General features: G+C 45.4%; 1 protein-coding gene across 4 annotated transcripts in view; it reads left to right on the plus strand.

Moving 5' to 3' along the window:
- The window catches only part of tmem67 (transmembrane protein 67), a 432,102-nt gene that overhangs the window by 348,580 nt on the left and 59,025 nt on the right, over positions 1–24,497 (plus strand). For all 4 annotated transcript variants that reach the window (XM_070893974.1, XM_070893984.1, XM_070894002.1 and 1 more), the window contains one exon: positions 820–919. In XM_070893974.1, the coding sequence (XP_070750075.1) occupies positions 820–919 (100 nt within the window). The remainder of the gene's footprint in view (positions 1–819; positions 920–24,497) is intronic.

The following is a 24,497-nucleotide window of genomic DNA, read 5'->3' on the forward strand; positions in this document are numbered from 1 at the left end:
TATAGACTATGGCAAGCTATTTCACCTCATCCAGAAGTGTAGAACCAGAGGACACAGCTTGCGTTTGAAGCAGAGTAACTTCAAAACTAATCTGTGGAAACATTATTTCAGTGACCGAGAGAGATTGTGGAAGCGGTCAATATTGATTAATTAAAATGCAAATGTCTGTCAGAAAATAACATTTTGGGATACAGTATATGAGTAATTTGAGACATAACGTGATAAGTGTAGAGGAACAGGTGACTTTGGACCGATGGTTCCCAAACCTCGCCACCTCTGGGGTTTTCCTCACTTCATGTCTGGGTCTGTTGTAGACTAATTAGTATAGATTGATTGCTGTGATTAGTCAACAAAACCATTATCATTGTATCATGCCAGGATGGTAGCAGTGAACTAGATGGAACCTGGTCTTTTTTCATCTAATAATTCCTATGAAGACACATTTCTGGGCTATGATTTGCCAAATCATGTCATATGCAAATTAGATGAATACTACATGAATATTTTTTAAAGTTACAGTAATACTCGGTGTTGATTTAATGTGATAGCATCACACTGATTTGTGCCCAGAAAATAAACTAATGGTTCATAGCATATCATGAACAACATAAAGACTATAGTTAATCTAGTTTTATTTATTGCTGGACATAATACCTTTCATAATTCCAGATACCATTTCTAAACTGATACTGCTGTAGTTCTTTGCTTCTTTTAAATTAGTAGTTCATCACATTACCATGTTTACACCGTTCAATTACTGTTAACTTCTAACTATTTATTTTTCTTTCTTTTCACCACTGGGAATGTCAATTCTTTAAGCTTCTTCAGCTTTTACATAAACTAGCACACCAGTTAACTGTGGACATCTTTTTTATTGACTGGGAGAGACCCAAGGGCAAAATTATCAAGTCTGTTGCAGGTAAATGTTGCATTTATTCATCATTTTTTTCCTGTTATTTCATTTCAAATATTTATATTTTGACAGTTATATTTGTAAATTATTTTGTCTATGTTGGTATTTTTGTTTAAAAAAATTCAAATCCTTAAACTAGATGAGGCTGCTGGACTGAATGACATCCACTGGAAGGTGCTTCAAGAAATAGGACACATGCTTTGCGACCACTTTCTCATAACATTTACAGCTTGCTAGCGTGGAAGATTGTTCCCTACGCCAGAAAGGAGACTCATGTAATACCGATTTTCAGGTGGTCACAACCAGGGAACTATAGGCTCATTAGCTTAATCATTTATATGTAGAAACATAGAAATCTCATCATCATAGGCAATCCCTTGGAATCGAGGAAATCTTGCACCCACTCTAAAAATGAGTTCTGAGGTGATTGAACAGTCCAATACGAGAACTACAGTCCTGTCACAGGTGGGACAGACAGTCGTTGAGGGAAAGTGGGGTGGGACTGGCTTGCCGCAGCTCTTTTTCCGCTGCCTGCGCTTGGTTTCTGCATGCTCTTGGTGATGAGACTCGAGGTGTTCAGCGCCCTCCCCGATGCACTTCCTCCACCTAGGGCAGTCTTTGGCCAGGGACTCCCAGGTGTCAGTGGGGATGTTGCACTTTATCAAGAAAGCTTTGAGGGTGTCCTTGAAACGTTTCCTCTGCCCACCTTTGGCTCGTTTGCCATGAAGGAGTTCCGAGTAGAGCGCTTGCTTTGGGAGTCTCGTGTCAGGCATGCGAACAATGTGGCCTGCCCAGCGGAACTGATTGAGTGTGGTCAGTGCTTCAATGCTGGGGATGTTGGCCTGGTCGAGGACGCTAAAGTTGGTGCATCTGTCCTCCCAGGGGATTTGCAGGATCTTGCGGAGACATCGTTGATGGTATATCTCCAGTGACTTGTGGTGTCTACTGTACATGGATAACGTCTCTGAGCCATACAGGAGGGCGGGTATTACTACAGCCCTTTGGACCATGAACTTGGTGGCAGATTTGAGAGCCTGATAGAAATATAGAAACAGAGAAAATAGGTGCAGGAGTAGGCCATTCGGTCCTTCGAGTCTACACCACCATTCAACATGATCATGGCTGATCATGCACTTCAGTACCCCATTCCTGCTTTCTCTCTATACCCCTTGATCCCTATAGCCATAAGGGCCACATCTAACTCCCTTTTAAATATATCAAATAAACTGGCCTCAACAACTTTCTGTGGTAGAGAATTCCACATGCTCACAACTCTCTGTGAAGAAGTTTCTCCTCATCTCGGTCCTAAATGGCTTACCCTTATCCTTAGACTGTGACCCCTGGTTCTGGATTTCCCCAACATCAGAAACATTCTTCCTGCATCTAACCTGTCCAATCCCGTCAGAATTTTATATGTTTCTATGAGATCCCCTCTCATTCTTCTAAATTCCAGTGAATATAAACCTAGTCGATCCAGTCTTTCTTCAAATGTCAGTCCTGTCATCCCAGGAATCAGTCTGGTGAACCTTCGCTGCACTCCCTCAATAGCAAGAATGTCCTTCCTCAGATTAGGATACAAAAACTATGCACAATATTCAAGGTGTGGCCTCACCAAGGGCCTGTACAACTGCAGTAAGACTCCCTGCTCCTGTACTCAAATCCTCTAGCTATAAAGGCTGACATGCCATTTGCCTTCTTCACTGCCTGCTGTACCTGTATGCCAACTTTTAATGACTGATGTACCATGACACCCAGGTCTCGTTGCACCTCCCCTTTTCCTAATCTGTCACCATTCAGATAATAATCTACCTTCTTGCTTTTATCACAAGTGGATAACCGCACATTTATCTATATTATAGCACATCTGCTATGTATTTGCCCACTCACCTAACCTGTCCAAGTCACCCAGTGGCCTCTTAGCATCCTCCCCTTGGCTCACACCGCCACCCAGCTTAGTGTCATCTGCAAACGTGGTGATATTACATTCAATGCCTTCGTCTAAATCATTAATGTATATTGTAAATAGCTGGGATACCAGCACTAAACCTTGCAGTACCCCACTAGTCACTGCCTGCCATTCTGAAAAGAACCCGCTTATTCCTACTCTTTGCTTCCTGTCTGCCAACCAGTTTTCTATCCACATTAGTACATTACCCCCAATACCATGTGCTTTAATTTTGCACACTAATCTCTTGTGTGGGACCTTGTCAAAAGCCTTTTGAAAGTCCAAATACACTATATCCACTCCCTCCCCCTTGTCCACTCTACTAGTTACATTCTCAAAAAATTCTGGAAGATTTGTCAAGCATGATTTCCCTTTCATAACTCCATGCTGACTTGGACCGATCCTATCACTGCTTTCCAAATGCGCTGCTATTACATCTTTAATAATTGATTCCAACATTTTCCCCACCACCGAAGTCAGGCAGACTGCTCTATAATTCCCTGTTTTCTCTCTCCCTCCTTTTTTAAAAAGTGGTGTTACATTAGCTACCCTCCGGTCCATAGGAACTGATCCAAAGTCTATAGAATGTTAGAAAATGACCACCAATGCATCCACTATTTCTAGGGCCACTTCCTTAAGTACTCTGGGATGCAGACTATCAGGCAGTGGGGATTTATTGGCCTTCAATCACATCAATTTCCCTAACACAATTTGCTGACTAATAAAGATTTCCTTTAGTTCCTCCTTCTCGCTCGATGCTCGGTCCCCTAGTATTTCCGGAAGGTTATTTGTGTTTTCCTTAATGAAGACAGAACCAAAAGTATTTGTTCAATTGGTCTGCCATTTCTTTGTTCCCCATTATAAATTCTCCTGATTCTGACTGTAAGGCACCCACATTTGTCTTCACTAATCTTTTTCTCTTCACATATCTGCAGAAGCTTTTGCAGTCAGTTTTTCTGTTCCCTGCAAGCTTACTCCCATATTCTATTTTCCCCCTCCGAATTAATCCCATTGTTCTGCTCCGCTGAATTCTAAATTTCTCCCAGTCCTCGGGTTTGCTGCTTTCTTTGGACAATTTATACGCCTCTTCCTTGGATTTAACACTATCCCTAATTTTCCTTGTAAGCCATGGTTGAGCTACCTTCCCCATTTTATTTTTACGCCAGACAGTGATGTACAATTGTTGAAGTTCATCCATGTGATCTTTAAATGTCTGCCATTGCCTATCCACCGTCAACCCTTTAAGTATCATTCGCCAGTCTATCCTAGCCAATTCACGTCTCATACCGTCAAACAGTAAAAGAGAATATTATTTGAATGGGGAGAAATTACAACATGCTGCGGTGCAGAGGGACCTGGGGGTCCTTGTGCATGAATCCCAAAAAGTTAGTTTGCAGGTGCAGCAGGTAATCAGGAAGGCGAATGGAATGTTGGCCTTCATTGCGAGAGGGATGGAGTACAAAAGCAGGGAGGTCCTACTGCAACTGTACAGAGTATTGGTGAGGCCGCACCTGGAGTACTGCGTGCAGTTTTGGTCACCTTACTTAAGGAAGGATATTCTAGCCTTGGAGGGGGTACAGAGATGATTCACTAGGCTGATTCCGGAGATGAGGGGGTTACCTTATGATGATAGATTGAGTAGACTGGGTCTTTACTCGTTGGAGTTCAGAAGGATGAGGGGTGATCTTATAGAAACATTTAAAATAATGAAAGGGATAGACAAGATAAAGGCAGAGAGGTTGTTTACACTGGTCGGGGAGACCAGAACTAGGGGGCACAGCCTCAAAATACGGGAGAGCCAATTTAAAACCGAGTTGAGAAGGAATTTCTTCTCCCAGAGGGTTGTGAATCTGTGGAATTCTCTGCCCAAGGAAGCAGTTAAGGCTAGCTCATTGAATGTATTCAAATTACAGATAGATAGATTTTTAACCAATAAGGGAATTAAGGGTTACGGGGAGCGGGCGGCTAAGTGGAGCTGAGTCTACGGTCAGATCAGCCATGATCTTTTTGAATGGCAGAGCAGGCTCGAGGGGCTAGCTGGCCTACTCCTGTTCCTAATTCTTATGTTCTTATGTTCTTATGAAGTTACCTTTCTTTAAGTTCAGGACTCGAGTCTCTGAATTAACTATGTCACTCTCCATCTTAATAAAGAATTCCACCATATTATGGTCACTCTTCCCCAAGGGGCTTCGAACAACAAGATTGCTAATTAATTCTTCCTCATTGCACAACACCCAGTCTAGGATGGCCAGCTCTCTAGTTGGTTCCTCGACATAATCTTCTAGAAAACCATCCCTTACACACTCCAGGAAATCCTCATCCTCCGTATTGCCACCAGTTTGTTTAGCCCAATCTATATGTAGATTGAAGTCACCCATGATGACTGCTGTATCTTTATTGCACGTATCCCTAATTTCCTGTTTGATGCCATCCCCAACCTCACTATGACTGTTTGGTGGTTGTACACAACTCCCACTAGCATTTTCTGCCTTTGGTGTTCCGCAGCTCTACCCATACAGATTCCACCTCATCCACGCTATTGTCCTTCCTTACTATTTTGTTAATTTCCTCTTTAACCAGCAATGCAACCCCACCTCCTTTTCCTTTCAGTCTATCTTTCTTGAATATTGAATACCCTTGAATGGTGCGTTCCCAGCCTTGGTCACTCTGGAACCAATATCCTGGGGAGAGTGTTTGCTCGCGCTGTTGGGGAGAGTTTAAACTAATATAGCAGGGGAATGCAGGGAGACAGATGGAAGTAAAATGGGGACAGAAGTAAAAGATGAAAGGAGATAAGGAAAGGTGGAGAGCAGAGAAATCAAAGGCAAAAATCAAAAAGAGCCACATTACATCATAATTCTAAAAGGACAAAGACTGTCAAATAAACAAGCCTGAAGGCTCTGTGTCTCAATGCGAGCAGCATTCATAATGCAACAGTAAGGAAGGACATTAGCTTGGATGATGTGGAATCTGTATGGGTGGAGCTACGCAATATCAAAGGGCAGAAAACGCTAGTGGGAGTTGTGTACAGACCACCAAACAGTACTAATGAGGATGGGGACAGCATCAAACAAGAAATTAGGGATGCATGCAATAAAGGTACAGCAGTTATCATGGGCGACTTTAATCTACATATTGACTGGGCTAACCAAACTGCTAGCAATGCAGTGGAGGAGGATTTCCTAGAGTGTATTCGGGATAGCTTTCTAGACTAATATGTCAAGGAACCAACTAGAGGGCTGGCCATCCTAGACTGGGTGATGTGTAATGAGAAAGGACTAATTAACAATCTTGTTGTGCGAGGCCCTTTGGGGAAGAGTGACCATAATATGGTAGAACTCTTTACAAAGATGGAGAGTGAAACAGTTAATTCAGAGACTAGGGTCCTGAAGTTTGGGAAAGGTAACTTTGGTGTTATGAGACGTGACTAGGTTAGAATAGACTGGCGAGTGATACTTCAAGGGTTGACGGTGGATAGGCAATGGCAAACATTTAAAGATCACATGGATGAACTTCAACAATTGTACATCCCTGTCTGGATTAAAAATAAAACGGGGAAGGTGGCTCAACCGTGGCTAACAAGGGAAATTAAGGATAGTGTTGAATCCAAGGAAGAGGCGTATAAATTAGCCAGAAATAGCAGCAAACCTGAGGACTCGGAGAATTTTGTAATACAGCAGAGGAGGATAAAGGGGTTAATTAGGAGGGGGAAAATAGAATATGAGAGGAAGCTTGCAGGGAACATAAGAACTGACTGCAAAAGCTTCTATAGGTATGTGAAGAGAAAAAGATTAGTGAAAACAAACGTGGGTCCCTTACAGTCAGATTCAGGTGAATTTATAATGGGGAACAAAGAAATGGTGGACAAGTTAAACAAATACTTTGGTTCTGTTTTCACGAAGGAAGACCCAAATAGCCTTCCGGAAATACCAGGGGACTGAGAGTCTAGTGAGAAGGAGGAACTGAAGGATATCCTTATAAAGCGGGAAATTGTGTTAGGGAAATTGATGGGATTGAAGGCCGATAAATCTCTGGGGCCTGATAGTCTGCATCCCAGAGTACTTAAGGAAGTGGCCATAGAAATAGTGGATGCATTGGTGATCATTTTCCAACAGTCGATCGACTCTGGATCGGTTCCTATGGACTGGAGGTTAGCTAATGTAACACCACTGTTTAAAAAAGGAGGGAGAGAGAGAAAACGGGTAATTATAGACCGGTTAGTCTGACATCAGTAGTGGGGAAAATGTTGGAATCAGTTATTAAAGATGAAATAGCAGCGCATTTGGAAAGCAGTGATAGGATCGGTCCAAGTCAGCATGGATTTATGAAAGGGAAATCATGCTTGACAAATCTTCTGGAATTTTTTGAGGATATAACCAGTAGAGTGGACAAGGGAGAACCAGTGGATGTGGTGTATTTGGACTTTCAAAAGGCTTTTGACAAGATCCCACACAAGAGATTGGTGTGCAAAATCAAAGCACATGGTATTGGGGGTAATGTACTGACGTGGATAGAGAACTGGTTGGCAGACAGGAAGCAGAGATTTGGGATAAACGGGTGCTTTTCAGAATGGCAGGCAGTGACGAGTGGGATACCGCAGGGCTCAGTGCTGGGACCCCAGCTCTTCACAATATACATTAATGATTTAGATCAAGGAATTGAGTGTAATATCTCCAAGTTTGCAGGCGACACTAAGCTGGGTGGAGGTATGAGCTGTGAGGAGAGGAGGACGCTAAAAGGCTGCAGGGTGACTTGGACAGGTTAAGTGAGTGGGCAAATGCCTGTCAGATGCAGTATAATGTGGATATATATGAGGTTATCCACTTTGGGGACAAAAACACGAAGGCAGAATATTATCTGAATGGCGGCAGATTAGGAAAGGGGGCGGTGCAACGAGACTTGGGTGTCATGGTTCATCAGTCATTGAAAGTTGCCATGCAGATACAGCAGGCGGTGAAGAAGGCAAATGGTATGTTGGCCTTCATAGCTAGGGGATTTGAGTAGAGCAGCAGAGAGGTCTTGCTGCAGTTGTACAGGGCCTTGGTGTTCAGTTTTGGTCTCCTAATCTGAGGAAGGACATTCTTGCTATTGATGGAGTGCAGTAAAGGTTCACGAGACTGATTTCCGGGATGGCTGGACTGACATATGGGGAGAGACTGGATCAGCTGGGCCTTATACACTGGAGTTTAGAAGGATGAGAGGGGATCTCATAGAAACTTACAAGATTCTGACGAGACTGGACAGGTTAGATGCAGGAAGAATGTTCCCGATGACGGGGAAGTCCAGAACCAGGGACACAGTCTTAGGATAAGGGGTAGGCCATTTAGGACTGAGATGAGGAGAAACTTCTTCACTCAGAGAGTTGTTAACCTGTGGAATTCCCTACCGCAGAGAGTTGTTGATGCCAGTTCATTGGATATATTCAAGAGGGAGTTAGATATGGCCCTTGCGGCTAAAGAGATCAAGGGGTATGGAGAGAAAGCAGGAAAGGGGTACTGAGGGAATGATCAGCCATGACCTTATTGAATGATGGTGCAGGCTCGAAGGGCCGAATGGCCTACTCCTGCACCTATTGGATATGATGTAATTGTGATTACGGAGACATGGCTCCAGGGTGACCAAGGCTCGGAACACAATATCCAAGGGTATTCAATATTCAGGAAGGATAAAAAGAAAGGAAAAGGAGGTGGGGTAGCGTTTCTGGTTAAAGAGTAGTTTAACACAATAGTAAGGAAGGACATTCGTTTGGATGATGTGGAATCTGTATAGGTAGAGCTGTGTAACACCAAAGGGCAGAAAACGCTAGTGGGAGTTGTGTACAGACCACCAAACAGTGGTAGTGAGGTTGGGGATGGCATCAAACAGGAAATTAGGGATGCGTGCAATAAAGGTGCAGCAGTTATCATTCGTGACTTTAATCTATATATAGATTGGGCTCACCAAACTGGCAGCAATACGGTGGGGGAGGATTTTCTGAAGTGTATAAGGGATGGTTTTCTAGACCAATATGTCGAGGAACCAACTAGAGAGCAGACTGGGTCTTGTGTAATGAGAGAGGATTAATTGGTAATCTTGTTGTGCGAGGCCCCTTAGGGAAGAATGATCATAATATGGTAGAATTCTACATTAAGATGGAGAGTGACACAGTTAATTCAGAGACTAGGGTCCTGAAATTAAAGAAAGGTAACTTCGATGGTATGAGACGTGAATTGGCTAGGATAGACTGGCAAATGATACTAAAAGGCTGACAGTGGATAGGCAATGGCAGACATTTAAAGATCACATGGATGAACTTTAATAATTGTACATCCCTGTCTGGCATAAAAATAAAACGGGGAAGGTGGCTCAACCGTGGCTTACAAGGGAAATTAGGGATCGTGTTAAATCCAAGGAAAAGGCATATAAATTGGCCAGAAAAAGTAACAAGCCTGAGAACTGGGAGAAATTTAGAATACAGCAGAGGAGGACAAAGGGTTTAATTAGGATGGGGAAAATAGAGTACGAGAGTAAGCTTGCAGGGAACATAAAAACTGACTGCAAAAGCTTCTATAAGTACGTGAAGAGAAAACGATTAGTGAAGACAAATGTCGGTCCCTTGCAGTCAGAATCAGGTGAATTTATAATGGGGAACAAAGAAATGGCAGGCCAATTGAACAAATACTTTGGTTCTGTCTTCACTGAGGAAGACACAAATAATCTTCTGGAAATATTAGGGGACTGAGGGTCCAGCGAGAAGGAGGAACTGAAGAAAATCTTTATTAGTCAGCAAATTGTGTTAGGGAAATTGATGGGATTGAAGGTCGCTAAATCTCCAGGGCCGGATGGTCTGCATCCCAGAGTACTTAAGGAAGTGGCACTAGAAATAGTGGATGCATTGGTTGCCATATTCCAATATTCTATAAACTCTGGATCAGTTCCGGGTCGCTAATGTAGGGTAGCCCACTTTTTAAAAAAGGAGGGAGAGAGAAAACAAGGAATCATAGTCCGGTCAGCCTGACATCAGTAGTGGGGAAAATGTTGGAATCAATTACTAAAGACGTGATAGCAGCGCATTTGGAAAGCAGCGACAGGATCGGTCCAAGTCAGTATGGATTTATGAAAGGGAAATCATGCTTGACAAATCTAATCGAATTTTTTGAGGATGTAACGAGTAGAGTGGGCAAGGGAGAACCAGTGGATGTGGTGTATTTAGATTTTCAAAAGGCTTTTGACAAGGTCCCACACAAGAGATTAGTGTGCAAAATAAAAGCACATGTTATTGGGGGTAATGTATTGACGTGGAAAAGAGAACTGGTTGGCAGACAGGAAGCAAAGAGTAGGAGTAAGCGGGTCCTTTTCAGAATGCCAGGCAGTGATTAGTGGGGTACCGCAAGGTTCAGTGCTGGGCCCCTAGCTACTTGCAATATACATTAATGATTTGGACGAAGGAATTGAATGTAATATCTACAAGTTTGCAGATGACACTAAGCTGTGTGGCAGTGTGAGCTGTGAGGAGGATGCTAAGAGGCTGCAGGGTAACTTGGACAGGTTAGGTGAGTGTGCAAATGCATGGCAGATGCAGTATAATGTAGATAAATGTGAGGTTATCTACCTTGGTGGCAAAAACAGGGAGGCAGAATATTATCTGAATGGTGATAGATTAGGAAAAGAGGAGGTGCAACGAGACTTGGGTGTCATGGTACATCAGTCATTGAAATTTGGCATGCAGGTACAGCAGGCGGTGAAGAAGGCAAATGGCATGTTGGCCTTCATAGCAAGAGTGTAGGAGCAGGGAGGTCTTACTGCAGTTGTACAGGGCCTTTGTGAGGCCACACCTTGAATATTGTGTACAGTTTTGGTCCACTAATCTGAGGAAGGACATTCTTGCTATTGAGGGTGTGCAGCAAAGGTTCACCAGACTGATTCCTGGGATGGCAGGACTGACATATGAAGACTGGATCGACTAGGTTTATATTCACTGGAATTTAGAAGAATGAGAGGGGATCTCATCGAAACAAATAAAATTCTGATGGGATTGGATAGGTTAGATGCAGGAAGAATGTTCCTGTTGTTGGGGAAGTCCAGAACCAGAGGTCACTGTCTAAGGATAAGGGGTAAGCCATTTCGGACCAAGATGTGGAGAAACTTCTTCACTCAGAGAATTGTGAACCTGTGGAATTCTCTACCACAGAAAGTTGTTGAGGCCAGTTCGTTAGATATATTCAAAAGGGAGTTAGATGTGGCCCTTTTGGCTAAAGGGATCAAGGGGTATGGAGAGAAAGCAGGAATGGGGTTCATGATCAGCCATGATCGTATTGAATGGTGGTGCAGTCTCGAAGGGCCGAATAGCCGATTCCTGCACCTATTTTCTATGTTTCTATGTAATCCCAATTACCGTATATACTCGCGTATCCTGCGATCTCGCGTATCATGCGACCCCTAAATTTTCGTCCCCAAAACATGATTTTACCATATATCTCATGTATCATGCGAGTCACCTTTTTGAGATCGAATACAGACCTTAACATGAAAAATCGAGTGGATTCTGCTGTGAAAGCTGTTCGCGAATCGAACACCGATATAGCAATCATTCCAGCTGGCTTGACTAGCGTCGTTCAGCCACAGCCTCTACTGTGTTTGCGGGTAAAAGAAGCATGGGCTGAGATAGATGGAGCCTCTAATAATGCAGCAAACTTCAGAGGGAGTTGTGGGTGGCGATCTCTCGACCACAGCAAAGATACAGTACAAGCGACAATAGAGGCTGCAATCCAGCCCAGGAGATACCTGCCGAGAGTCAGCGTGGATACGGTCTGCTTAACAGCCTAACAGCCTAATCTTGGCCAGCACTTCACACCCGCAAATTTTGTATCTCGCGTATCATGCGACCCCCCAAATTTAGGTTACAATTTAGGTCTTCAAAAGTCGCATGATACGCGAGTATATACGGTACATCATATCTGTTACCAGCTATCTGCGTAGTTAATTCACCTTATTATGAATGCTCATCGTATTGAGACACAGAGCCTTCAGGCTTGATTTTTTAACACTCTTTGATTTTTAGAATTATGTTGTAATGTGGCCCTTCGAACACCCTTTACCTCAGGCAGCCGAAGGCTGCACTGGCGCACTGGAGACAGTGTTGAATCTCGTTGTCAATATCTGCCCTTGTTGATAAGAAGCTCCTGCCGTATGGGAAATGGTCCATGTTGTCCAGGGTCGCGCCATGGATCTTGATGACTGGGGTGACAGTGCTGTGAAGCGGGGACAGGTTGGTGGAGGACCTTTGCCTTACAGATGTTTAGTGTAAGGCCCATGCTTTTGTATGCCTCAGTGAATATGTTGACTCTGACTTGGAGTTCAGTCTCTGAGTTTGTGCAGACACAGGCGTCGTCCGTGTACTGTAGCTCAATGAAGGAAGTTGGGACGATCTTGGATCTGGCGTGGAGACGACGAAGGTTGAACAGGTTCCCACTGTTTCTGTAGTTTAGTTCCACTCCAGCGGGGAGCTTGTTGAGGTGGAGCATGGCAGCAAGGAAGATTGAGAAGAGGGTTGACCTTGCGGTACCCCACTAGTTACTGCCTGCCATTCTGAAAAGGACACGTTTATTCCTACTATTTGCTTCCTGTCTGCCAACCAATTCTCTATCCATGTCTATGTCTATGATGTGATGACGCAGCCCTGCTTGACCCCAGTCCGGACGTGGATTGGGTCTGCAATGGATCCATTGGTAAGGATCACGGCCTGCATGTCATCATGGAGCAGGCGAAGGATGGTGACGAACCTTTGGGGGCAGCCGAAATGGAGGAGGATGCACCATAGACTCTCATAGAAATGGCAGACCAATTGAACCAATACTTTGGTTCTGACTTCACGAAGGAAGACACAAATAACCTTCCAAATGAACTAGGGGACAGTGGGTCTAGTGAGAAGGAGGAACTGATGTGTTAGGGAAATTATTGGGATTGAAGGCCGATAAATCCCCGGGGCCTGATAGTCTGCATCCCAGAGTACTTAAGGAAGTGGCCCTAGAAATAGTGAATGCATTGGTGATCATTTTCCAACAGTCTATCAACTCTGGATCAGTCCCTATGGACTGGAGGATAGCAAATGTAACACCTGGTCATTCTCATCAAATCAGTCCTGGTGTTTCCTGGTTGAGTGGACCAAGTGTCTCTTCGCAGGCACTGGTTGTGGAGGCCTGGAGGGCAGACCAAGTGTTGTGGGCATTCTGCGTCTCGGGGTCATCAAGGCACGCCAGTTTAGCAGTGAGGTGCTGATTATATAGGGCTCTCTTAGTTGGGTCTTTGAGTGCCCCGGCATCTACAGCACAGAAGGAGGCCATTTTGGCCCATCGTGTCCGCGCCAGCCAACAAAGAGCCACATGGCCCTCAGTCAGCAGCCCTTAAGGTTATATATAAACCTATGAACAATGAACAAATGCGGAAAGGAAAAGAACACTCAGCCCAACCAGTTCACCCCACACAACTGCGACTCCCCTTGCACCGAATCTTTCTACACCTCATCCCAACCGGAGCCATGTGATCTCCTGTGAGCGGCAAAAACCAGATAAGAACCCAGGCCAATTGGGGAAAGAAATCTGGGAAAATTCCTCTCCGACCCATCCAGGTGATCAAAACTAGTCCAGGAGCTCACCCTGGCCGTATTCGATTTGCTACAGTACTTACTATCATATCTGCGCCAGCCAACAAAAGGTTATCCAGTATAATCCCACTTACCAGTTCTAGATCCGTAACCCTGCAGGTTACGGCACTTCAAATGCCCATTCAAGCACCTTTTAAATGTGGTGAGGGTTTCTGCATCCACCACCCTTCCAGGCAGTGAGTTCCAGACCCCTACAACGCTCTTGTTGAAGAAGGCTCCCCTCAAATCCCCTCTGAACCTTCCACCAACCACCTTAAAACTATGCCCCACCTCATAATTGACCCCTCCACCCAGGGAAATAGGCCCTTGCTATCCACTATATCCAAGTGCTTCAAAATGTTGTACACCTCAATGAGATGTCATCTCAGCCTCCTCTGTTCCAATGAGAACAAACCCGGCCTATCCAATCTGTCCTCAAAGCAAAGATTCTCCATTCCAAGCAGCATCCTAGTAAATCTCCACTGCACTCTCTCCAGTGCAGTCACGTCCTTCCTATAATACGGCGACCAGAACTGCACGCAGTACTCCAGCTATGGCCAAACCAACGCATTATACAATTTAAGTATAACCTTCCTGCTCTTGTATTCTATGCCTCGGCCAATAAAGGCAACCATATAAGAGGCTAGACGGGATCATGAGAGACACTCTATGTGCTTACCTGGATAGAGAAGGAGTTGTTAGAGACACTCAGCATTATTACTGGGAAAAATGGCCGGCTTACATATTGAATGGTGCCACGCTCATTTTAGAAGCATAAAACGGGTGCTTAAGCATCCAATATGGTGCGCATCCATCCAAGGCTGGAAGTGCACCACCTGCCATATTGGATTGGGCTCCTCCTTGGCGCCCAGGTGCAGGTCAAAATAATTCAGGAAGCTCAATATAATATTTAAATAAGAGTCCTATGTTGGTTGTAGGACCCTTTTATGAAATTGGGCAGCCTTACTGCTTGATTTGCCGTGGGCTAAACTCGCTCACAACTCGTGGAGCCAATAGGCACCAAGGACACTTCAGCAGTGTTATTCAAAGAACTCATCCCCTTCATATAGGTTAGTTGCTGATTTGTCCTCTATAACTGTTAGTTAACCTCTGGGTCTTTTTTGGCTTTTTTTCTGACTTCTACAATTAAATCCTGACTTCTGGTTAGAAATTTTTACTGATGCTAGACAGCTTTTGGCAGCCTTCAATGCAGTTTTATTGCAGTCATGGTTGATCTGCCCTTAGAGGCTGTAGGACAATGGGGAGCAGCCACAAAATGAACAGGAGCAGCTAGGAGAAGAGGGAGGAGAAGAGCGTTGTACGGGAGGCTATACCCACAGAGGGTCTTCAGGGAGCACTTCACCAAGCTGAACTTTACTGAGGAACAAGTCAGGAACCGAAGCGTAGCTGCAAATATGGCCTATAATGAGAGCCATGCTGCCACCAGCAACATTATGAAGCCTTCTCTTCTTCTTAGGCAGTCCCTCGGAGTTGAGGATGACTTGCTTCCACACTAATATGAATTCTCAGGTGACTGATGAGTCCAATGCGGGACCTACAGTCTCTGTCACCAGTGGTTGAAGGGACGGGTGGGTGGGTTGCTTGGGTTGTCGTGTGCTCCTTCCGCTGTTTGTGCTTGGCTTCCATGTGCTCCCAGTGAAAAGACTCGAGGTGTTCGGCGCCTTCCCGGATGCTTCTCCTCCACTTTGAGCGATCTTGGGCCATGGATTACCAGGTGTCAGTGGGGATGCACTTTTTCGGGGAGGGTTTGAGGGTGTACTTGAAGCGTTTCCTCTGCCCACCTGGGATTCACTTACCCTGTCAGAGCTCTGAGTAGAGCGCTTGTTTTGGGAGTCTAGTATCGGGCATGCGGACGATGTGGCCCGTCCATCGGAGCTGATCGAGCATGGTCAATGCTTCGATGTTGGCGTGAGCGAGAACATTGACGTTGGTGCACCTATCCTGCCAATGGATTTGCAGGATCTTGCAGAAGCGGCATTGGTGGTACTTCTCCAGTGCGTTGAGGCACCTGCTGTACATAGTCCATGTCTCTGAAGCATATAGGAGGGCAGGTATCACTACTGCTCTGTAGACCATGAGCTTGGTGTCAGGTTTGAGATCCTGGTCTTCAAACACCCTCTTCCTCAGGCAACCGAAAGCTGCACTGGAACACTGAAGGCGGTGTTAGACTTTATCATCGACATCTGCCCTTGTTGACAGTAGGCTTCCGAAGTATGGAAAATGGTCCACATTGCCCAAGGCCTCATCAGGGATCTTGATAATCGGGGGCAGTACTGTGTGGCGGGGTCAGGTTGGTTGAGAACTTTTGTCTTACAGATATTTACTATAAGGTCCATACTCTTGTACGCTTCAGTAAAGATATTGACGATGGTTTGGAGTTTGACCTCCGAGTGTGTGTAAACGCAAGCATTGCCTGCATACTGTAATTCAATACAGAGGATGGGATGACCTTGGATCTAGACTGGAGATGATAGAGGTTGAACAGTTTCCCATTTGTTCTGTAGATTAGCTCCACTCCAGTGGGAGGCTTATTGAGGTTGAGATGGAGCATTGCACCAAGGATGATCTAGAAGAGCATTGGTGAGATGACACAGCCTCGTTTGACCCTGGTCCGCATGTGTATTGGGTCTGTGTTAGATCCGTTGGTCAGGATCAAGGCTTGCATGTCATCGTGAAGCAGGTAGAGGCCTGCGGGGAGTCCAGGGACCAGCGTGGTGAGTCGGAGAGGTGGAGCAGCATTGGTGAGGCCTATAAAAGACCAGCGGGGAGTCTGGGGACCAGCGTGGTGAGTCGGAAAGGCGGACCAGCGTTGGTGAGGCCTATAAAAGGCCAGCGCGGAGTCCAGGGAGCAGCGTGGTGAGTCGGAGAGGCGGGGCAGCGTTGGTGAGGCCTATAAAAGGCCAGCGGGGAATTCGGGGACCAACGTGGTGAGTCGGAGAGGCCTACTGATGCAGCTGCAGCAGGAAGAGAAGGAAAAAAAGAAGTAGAAAGAAATCAAAAATGAACGTCACAGCCAAGGGGGTAAGTGATTGGCTGGTGATTGGTGAATAGTTTTTCTTTTTCTTCTCTTTATCAGTAAGTAACCTTTAACATTATTGTTGCCAAATTAAGTAAATCTAGGGGTTAAGTCATGTCAGGAGAGCTCGGACACGTGTTATGCTCCTCCTGTACTATGTGGGAAGTCAGGGACACTTCCAGTGTTCCTCACGACTACACATGTGGGAAGTGTATCCGGCTGCAGCTCCTGACAGACCGCATTGCGGCACTGGAGCTGTGGGTGAATTCATTCTGGAGCATCCACGATGCTGAGAATGACGTGAATAGCACGTTTAATGAGTTGGTCTTGCCGCAGATAAAGGTTACACAGCCAGATAGGGGATGGGTGACCAACAGGAAGAGCAGTGGAAGGAAGATAGTGCAGGGGTCCCCTGCAGTCATCCCCCTGCAAAACAGATACATCGCTTTGGGTACTGTTGAGGGGATGACTCATCGGGGAGGGCAGCAGCAGCCAAGTCCATGACACCGTGGGTGGCTCTGCTGCACAGGAGGGCAGGGAAAAAAGTGGGAGAGCTATACTGACAGGGGATTCTATTGTAAGGGGAATAGATAGGCATTTCTGCGGCTGCAACCGAGACTCCAGGATGGTATGTTGCCTCCCTGGTGCAAGAGTCAAGGATGTCTCGGAGCGGGTGCAGGACATTTTGAAGGGGGAGGATAAACAGCCAGTTGCTGTGGTGCATATAGGTACCAACAATATCGGTAAAAAATGGGATGAGGTCCTACAAGACGAATTTAAGGAGCTAGGAGCTAAATTAAAAAGTAGGACCTCAAAAGTAGTAATCTCAGGATTGCTACCAGTGCCACGAGCTAGTCAGAGTAGGAATCGCAGGATAGCTCAGATGAATTTGTGGCTTGAGGAATGGTGCAGAAGGGAGGGGCTCAAATTCCTAGGACATTGGAACCGGTTCTGGGGGAGGTGGGACCAGTACAAACCGGACAGTCTGCACCTGGGCAGGACCAGAACCAATGTCCGAGGGGGAGTGTTTGTTAGTGCTGTTGGGGAGGGTTTAAATTAATATGGTAGTGGGATGGGAACCGATGCAGGGAGACAGAGGGAAGTAGAATGGGGGCAGAAGCAAAAGGTAGAAAGAAGAAAAGTAAAATTGGAGGGCAGAGAATCCCAAGGCAAAAAACAAAAAGGGCCACATTACAGCAAAATCCTAAAGGGGCAAGGGTTGTTAAAAAGACAAGCCTGAAGGCTCTGTGCCTCAATGCGAGGAGTATTCGGAATAAGGTGGACGAATTAAGTGCGCAGATAGCAGTTAACGGATATGATGTAATTGGCATCACGGAGACATGGCTCCAGGGTGACCAAGGCTGGGAACTCAACATCCAGGGGTTAGGAAGGATAGACAGAAAGGAAAAGGAGGTGGGGTGGCGTTGCTGGTTAAAGAGGAAATTAATGCAATAGTAAGGAAGGACATTAGCTTGGATGATGTGGAATCTGTATGGGTGGAGCTACGGAATACCAAAGGACAGAAAATGCTAGTGGGAGTTGTGTACAGACCACCAAACAGTAGTAATGGGATGGAGACAGCATAAAACAAGAAATTAGGGATGCGTGCAATTAAGGTACAGCAGTTATCATGGGCGACTTTAATCAACATATTGACTGGGCTAACCAAACTGCTAGCAATGCGGGTGGAGGAGGATTTCCTGGAGTGTATTAGGGATGGTTTCCTCGACCAATATGTTGAGGAACCAACGAGAGGGCTGGCCATTCTAGACTGGGTGATGGATAGTGAGAAAGGACTAATTAAAAATCTTGTTGCGCGAGGCCCCTTGGGGATGCGTGACCACAATATGGTAGAGTTTTTCATAAAGATGGAGAGTGACACAGTTAATTCAGAGACTAGGGTCCTTAACTTGGGGAAAGGTAACTTCGATAGTATGAGTTCAGCCATGAACTCATTGAATGGCGGTGCAGGCTCGAAGGGCCAAATGGCCGATTCCTGCACCTATTTTCTATGTTTCTATGTTTCTATGAGACGTGAATTGGCTAGAATAGACTGGCGAGTGATACTTAAAGGGTTGACAGTGGATAGGCAATGGCAAACATTTAAAGATCACATGGATGAACTTCAATAATTGTACATCCCTGTCTGAAGTAAAAATAAAACGGGGAAGGTGGCTCAACCGTGGCTAACAAGGGAAATTAAGGAGAGTGTTAAATCTAAGGAAGAGGCATATAAATTAGGCAGAAAAAGCAGCAAACCTGAGGACTGGGAGAATTTTGTAATACAGCAGAGGAGGACAATGGGTTTAATCAGGAGGGGGAAAATAGAGTATGAGAGGAAACAGAAACATGGAAAGTAGGTGCAGGAAGTAGGCCCTTCGGTCCTTTGAGCCTGCACCATCATTCAATATGATCATGGCTGATCATTCACCGCAGTACCCCTTTCCTACTTTCTCTCCATACCCCTTGATCCCTTTAGCCGTAAGGGCCACATCTAACTCCCTCTTCAATATATACAATGAACTGGCATCAACGACTCTCTGTGGCACGGAATTCCACAGGTTAACAACTCTCTGAGTGAAGAAGTTTCTCCTCATCTCAGACCTAAATGGCTTACCCCTTATCCTAAGACTGTGTCCCCTGGTTCTGGACTTCCCCAACATCGGGAACATTCTTCCCGCATCTAACCTGTCCCGTCCCGTCAGCATCTTATACGTTTCTATGAGATCCCCTCTCATCCTTCTAAACTCTAGTGTACAAAGGCCCAGTTGATCAAGTCTCTCCTCATATGTCAGTCCAGCCATCCCTGGAATCAGTCTGGTGAACCTTCGCTGAACTCCCTCAATAGCAAGAACGTCCTTCTTCAGATTAGGAGACCAAAACTGAACACAATATTCCAGGTGAGGCCTCACCAAGGCCCTGTACAATTGCAGTAAGGCTTCCCTGCTCCTGTACTCAAATCCCCTAGCTATGAAGGCCAACATGCCATTTGTCTTCTTCACCGCCTGCTGTACCTGCATGCCAACTTTCAATGACTGGTGAACCATGACACCCAGGTCTCGTTGCGCCTTCCCTTTTCCTAATCTGCCGCCATTCAGATAATTTCTGCCTTCGTGTTTTTGCCACCAAAGTGGATCAGATCACATTTATCCATACTATACTGCATCTGCCATGCATTTGCCCACTCTCCTAACCTGTCCAAATCACTCTGCAGACTCTCAGCATCCTCCTCACAGCTCACACCGCCACCCAGTGTAGTGTCATCTGCAAACTTGGAGATATTACTCTCAATTCATTCATACAAATCATTGTGACGAGCTGGGGTCCCAGCACTGAGCCCTGCAGTACTCCACTAGTTACTGCCTCCCATTCCAAAAAGGACACGTTTATCCCGACTCTCTGCTTCCTGCCTGCCAATGAATTCTCTATCCACGCCAGTACATTACCCCCAGTACCATGTGCCTTGATCTTGATCACCAATCTCTTATGTGGTATCTTGTCAAAGGCCTTTTGAAAGTCCAAATACACCACATCCACTGGTTCTCCCTTGTCCACTCTGCGAGATACATCCTCAAAAAATTCCAGAAGATTTGTTAAGCAGGATTTCTCTTTCATAAATCCATGCTGACTTGGACCGATCCTGTCACCGCATTTCAAATACGCTGCTATTTCATCGTTAATAATAGATTCCAACATTTTCCCCACTACTGATGTCAGGCTAACCGGTCTATAATTACGCGTTTTCTCTCTCCCTCCTTTTCTAAAAAGTGGTGTTACATTAGCTACCCTTCAGTCCACAGGAACTGATCCAAAGTCGATAGACTGTTGGAAAATGATTACCAATGCATCCACTATTTCTAGGGCCACCTCCTTAAGTACTCTGGGATGCAGACTATCAGGCCCTGGGGATTTATCGGCCTTCAATCCCATCTATTTCCCCAACACAATTTCCCGCCTAATAAGGATATCCTTCAGTTCCTCCTTCTCACTAGAACCTCGGTCCCGTAGTACATCCGGAAGGTCATTTGTGTCTTCCTTCATGAAGACAGAAATAAAGTATTTGTTCAATTGGTCTGCCATTTCTTTGTTTCCCATTATTAATTCACCTGAATCCGACTGCAAGGGACCTACGTTTGTTTTCACCAATCTTTTTCTCTTCACATATCTATAGAAGCTTTTGCAGTCAGTTTTTATGTTCCCGGCAAGCTTCCTCTCATACTCTATTTTCCCCCTTAGAATTAAACCCTTTGTCCTCCTCTGCTGAATTCTAAATTTCTCCCAGTCCTCAGGTTTGCTACTTTTTCTGGACAATTTCTAAGCCTCTTCCTTGGATCTAACACTATCCTTAATTTCCCTTGTAAGCCATGGTTGAGCCACAGTCCTGTTTTATTTTTTACTCCAGACAGGGATGTAGAACTGTTGAAGTTCATCCATGTGATCGATAAATGTTTGCCATTGCCTATCCACCGTCAACCCTTTAAGTATCATTTGCCAGTCTATTCTAGCCAATTCACGCCTCATGCCATCGAAGTTAGCTTTCCTTAAGTTTAGCACCCTAGTTTCTGAATTAACTGTGTCACGCTGAATCTTAATAAAGAATTCTACCATATTATGGTCAGTCTTCCCCAAGGGGCCTCGCACAACAAGATTGCTAATTAGTCCCTTCTCATTACACATAACCCAGTCTAGGATGGCCAGCTCTCTAGTCGGTTCCTCCACATATTGGTCAAGAAAACCATCCCTAATACACTCCAGGAAATCCTCCTCCACCGCATTGCTACCAGTTTGGTTGACCCAATCTCTATGTAAATTAAAATCACCCATGATAACTGCTGTACCTTTATTGCACACATCCCTTATTTCTTGTTTTATGCTTTCCCGAACCTCACTACTACTGTTTGGTGGCCTGTACACAACTCCCACCAGCGTTTTCTGCCCTTTTGGTATTCCGCAGCTCCACCCATACCGATTCCACATCATCCAAGCTAATGTCCTTCCTTACTATTGCCTTAATTTCTTCTTTGACCAGCAACGCCACCCCGCCTCCTTTTCCTCTCTGTCTATCCTTCCTAAATGCTGAATACCCTTGGATGTTGAGTTCCCACCTTGATCACCCTGGAGCCATGTCTCTGTGATGCCAATTACATCGCATCCATTACCTGCTGTCTGCGTAGTTAATTCGTCCACCTTATTCCGAATACTCCTCGCATTGAGGCACAGAGCCTTCAGGCTTGTCTTTTTAACACACCTTGCCCCTTGCCCCTTTAGAATTTTGCTGTAATGTGGCCCTTTTTGTTTTTTGCCTTGGGATTCTCTGCCCTCCACTTCTATCATTTGCCTCTGTCTACCTTTTATTTCCATCTGCCTCCCTGCATTGGTTCCCATCCCCCTGCCAAATTAGTTTAACTCCTTCCCAACAGCACTAGCAAACACTCCCACTAGGACATTGGTTCCGGTCCTGCCCCGGTGTAGACCGTCCGGTTTGTACTGGTCCCACCTCCCCCAGAACCAGTTCCAATGCCCCAGGAATTTGAATCCCTCCCTTCTGCACCACTCCTCAAGCCACATATTCATCTGAGCTATCCTGCGATTCCTACTCTGACTAGCACGTGGCACTGGTAGCAATCCTGAGATTACTACTTTTGAGGTCCTACTTTTTAATTTAGCTCCTAGCTCCCTAAATTCATCTCTTAGGACCTCATCCCGTTTTTTACCTATATCGTTGGTTCCAATGTGTACCACGACAATTGGCTGTTTCCCCTCCCTTTTCAGAATGTGGTGCTGCCCTCCCCTGATGAGTCATCCCCCTCAACAGTACCCGGTGTATCTGTTTTGCAGGGGGATGTCCGCAGGGGACCCCTGCACTTCCTTCCTTACACTGCTCTTCCTGTTGGTCACCCATTTACTATCTGGCTGAGTACCCTTTACCTGCGGTGTGACCAACTCGCTAAACGTGCTATTCACATCAATCTCAGCATCGTGGATGCTCCAGAATGAATCCACCCGCAGCTCCAGTACCGCAATGTGCTCTGTTAGGAGCTGGAGGTGGATACAATTCCCGCACACGTAGTCGTCAGGGACACCGGAAGCGTCCCTGACTTCCCACATAGTACAGGAGGAGCATAACACGTGTCCGAGCTCTCCTGCCATGACTTAACCCTTAAATACACTTAAGTTGGCAACAACAATGCTAAAGGTTACTTATTGATAAAGAAAGAAAAAGAAAAGCTACTCACCAATCACCAGCCAATCACTTACCCACTTGACTGTGACGACACCTTTCAATTTCTTTCTACTTCTTTATTGCCTTCTCCCTGCAGCTGCACAAGCACGCCTCTCCACGCAGCTCCCAAGCCTCTCGCCTCACCGACCATGAACTCCTGATGACTCACGGATGCTGGGCCTTTTTATAGGCCTCTCCACGCAGCTCCAAAGCCTCTCGCCTCACCGACCATGAACTCCCGATGACTCACGGACGCTGGACCTTTTTATAGGCCTCTCCACGCACCTCCCAAGCCTCTCGCCGACACACCACAACTCCCGACAACTCTCGGACACTAGGCCTTTTTATAGGCCTCTCCACGCACCTCCCGAGCCTCTTGCCAATGCACCACGCTTTCTGGGAACATAAAAACTGACTGCAAAAGCTTCTATAGATATGTGAAGAGAAAAAGATTAGTGAAAACAAACGTAAGTCCCTTGCAATCAGATTCAGGTGAATTTATAATGGGGAACAAATAAATGGCGGACCAGTTAAACAAATACTTTGGTTCTGTTTTCATGAAGGAAGACACAATAAACCTTCTGGAAATACTCGGGGACCAAGGGTCTAGTGAGAAGGAGGAGCTGAAGGATATCCTTACAAAGCGGGAAATTGTGTTGGGGAAATTGATGGGATTGAAGGCGATAAATTCCTGGGGCCTGATAGTCTGCATCCCAGAGTACTTAAGGAAGTGGCCATAGAAACAGTGGATGCATTGGTGATCATTTTCTAACAGTCTATCGACTCTGGATCAGTTCCTATGGACTGGAGAGTAGCTAAGGTAACACCACTGTTTAAAAAAGGAGGGAGAGAGAAAATGGGCAATTATCGACCGGTTAGCCTGACATCAGTAGTGGAGAAAATGTTGGACTCAATTATTAAAGATGAAATAGCAGCGCATTTGGAAAGCAGTGACAGGATCGGTCCAAATCAGCATGGATTTATGAAAGGGAAATCCTGCTTGACAAACCTTCTGGAATCTTTTGAGGATGTAACTTGTAGAGTGGATAAGAGAAAACCAGTGGATGTGGTGTATTTGGACTTTCAAAAGGCTTTTGACAAGGTCCCACACGAGAGATTGGTGTGCAAAATCAAAGCACATGGTATTGGGGGTAATGTACTGACGTGGATAGAGAACTGGTTGGCAGACAGGAAACAGAGAGTTGGGATAAACGGGTCCTTTTTACAATGGCAGACTAGTGGAGTGCCGCTGGGCTCAGTGCTGGGACCCCAGCTCTTTACAATATACATTAATGATTTAGATGAAGGAATTGAGTGTAATATCTCCAAGTTTGCAGATGACACTAAACTGGGTGGCGGTGTGAGTTGTGTGGAGGTCACTAAAAGGATGCAGGGTGACTTGGACAAATTAGGTGAGTGGGCAAATGCATTTTCAGATTCAGTATAATGTGGATAAATGTGAGGTTATCCACTTTGGGGGCAAAAACACAAAGACAGAATATTATCTGAATGGCGGCAGATTGGGAAAAGGGGAGTTGCAACGAGACTTGGGTGTCATGATTCATCAGTCATTGAAAGTTGCCATGCAGGTACAGCAGACGGTGAAGAATGCAAATGGTATGTTGGCCCTCATAGCTAGGCGATTTGAGTATAGGAGCAGGGAGGTCTTACTGCAGTTGTACAGGGCCTTGGTGAGGCCTCACCTGGAATATTGTGTTCCGTTTTGGTCTCCTAATCTGAGGAAGGACGTTCTTGCTA

This window comes from Pristiophorus japonicus, chromosome 1 (assembly GCF_044704955.1).
Source record: "Pristiophorus japonicus isolate sPriJap1 chromosome 1, sPriJap1.hap1, whole genome shotgun sequence".
Taxonomy (NCBI): Eukaryota; Metazoa; Chordata; class Chondrichthyes; family Pristiophoridae; genus Pristiophorus; species Pristiophorus japonicus.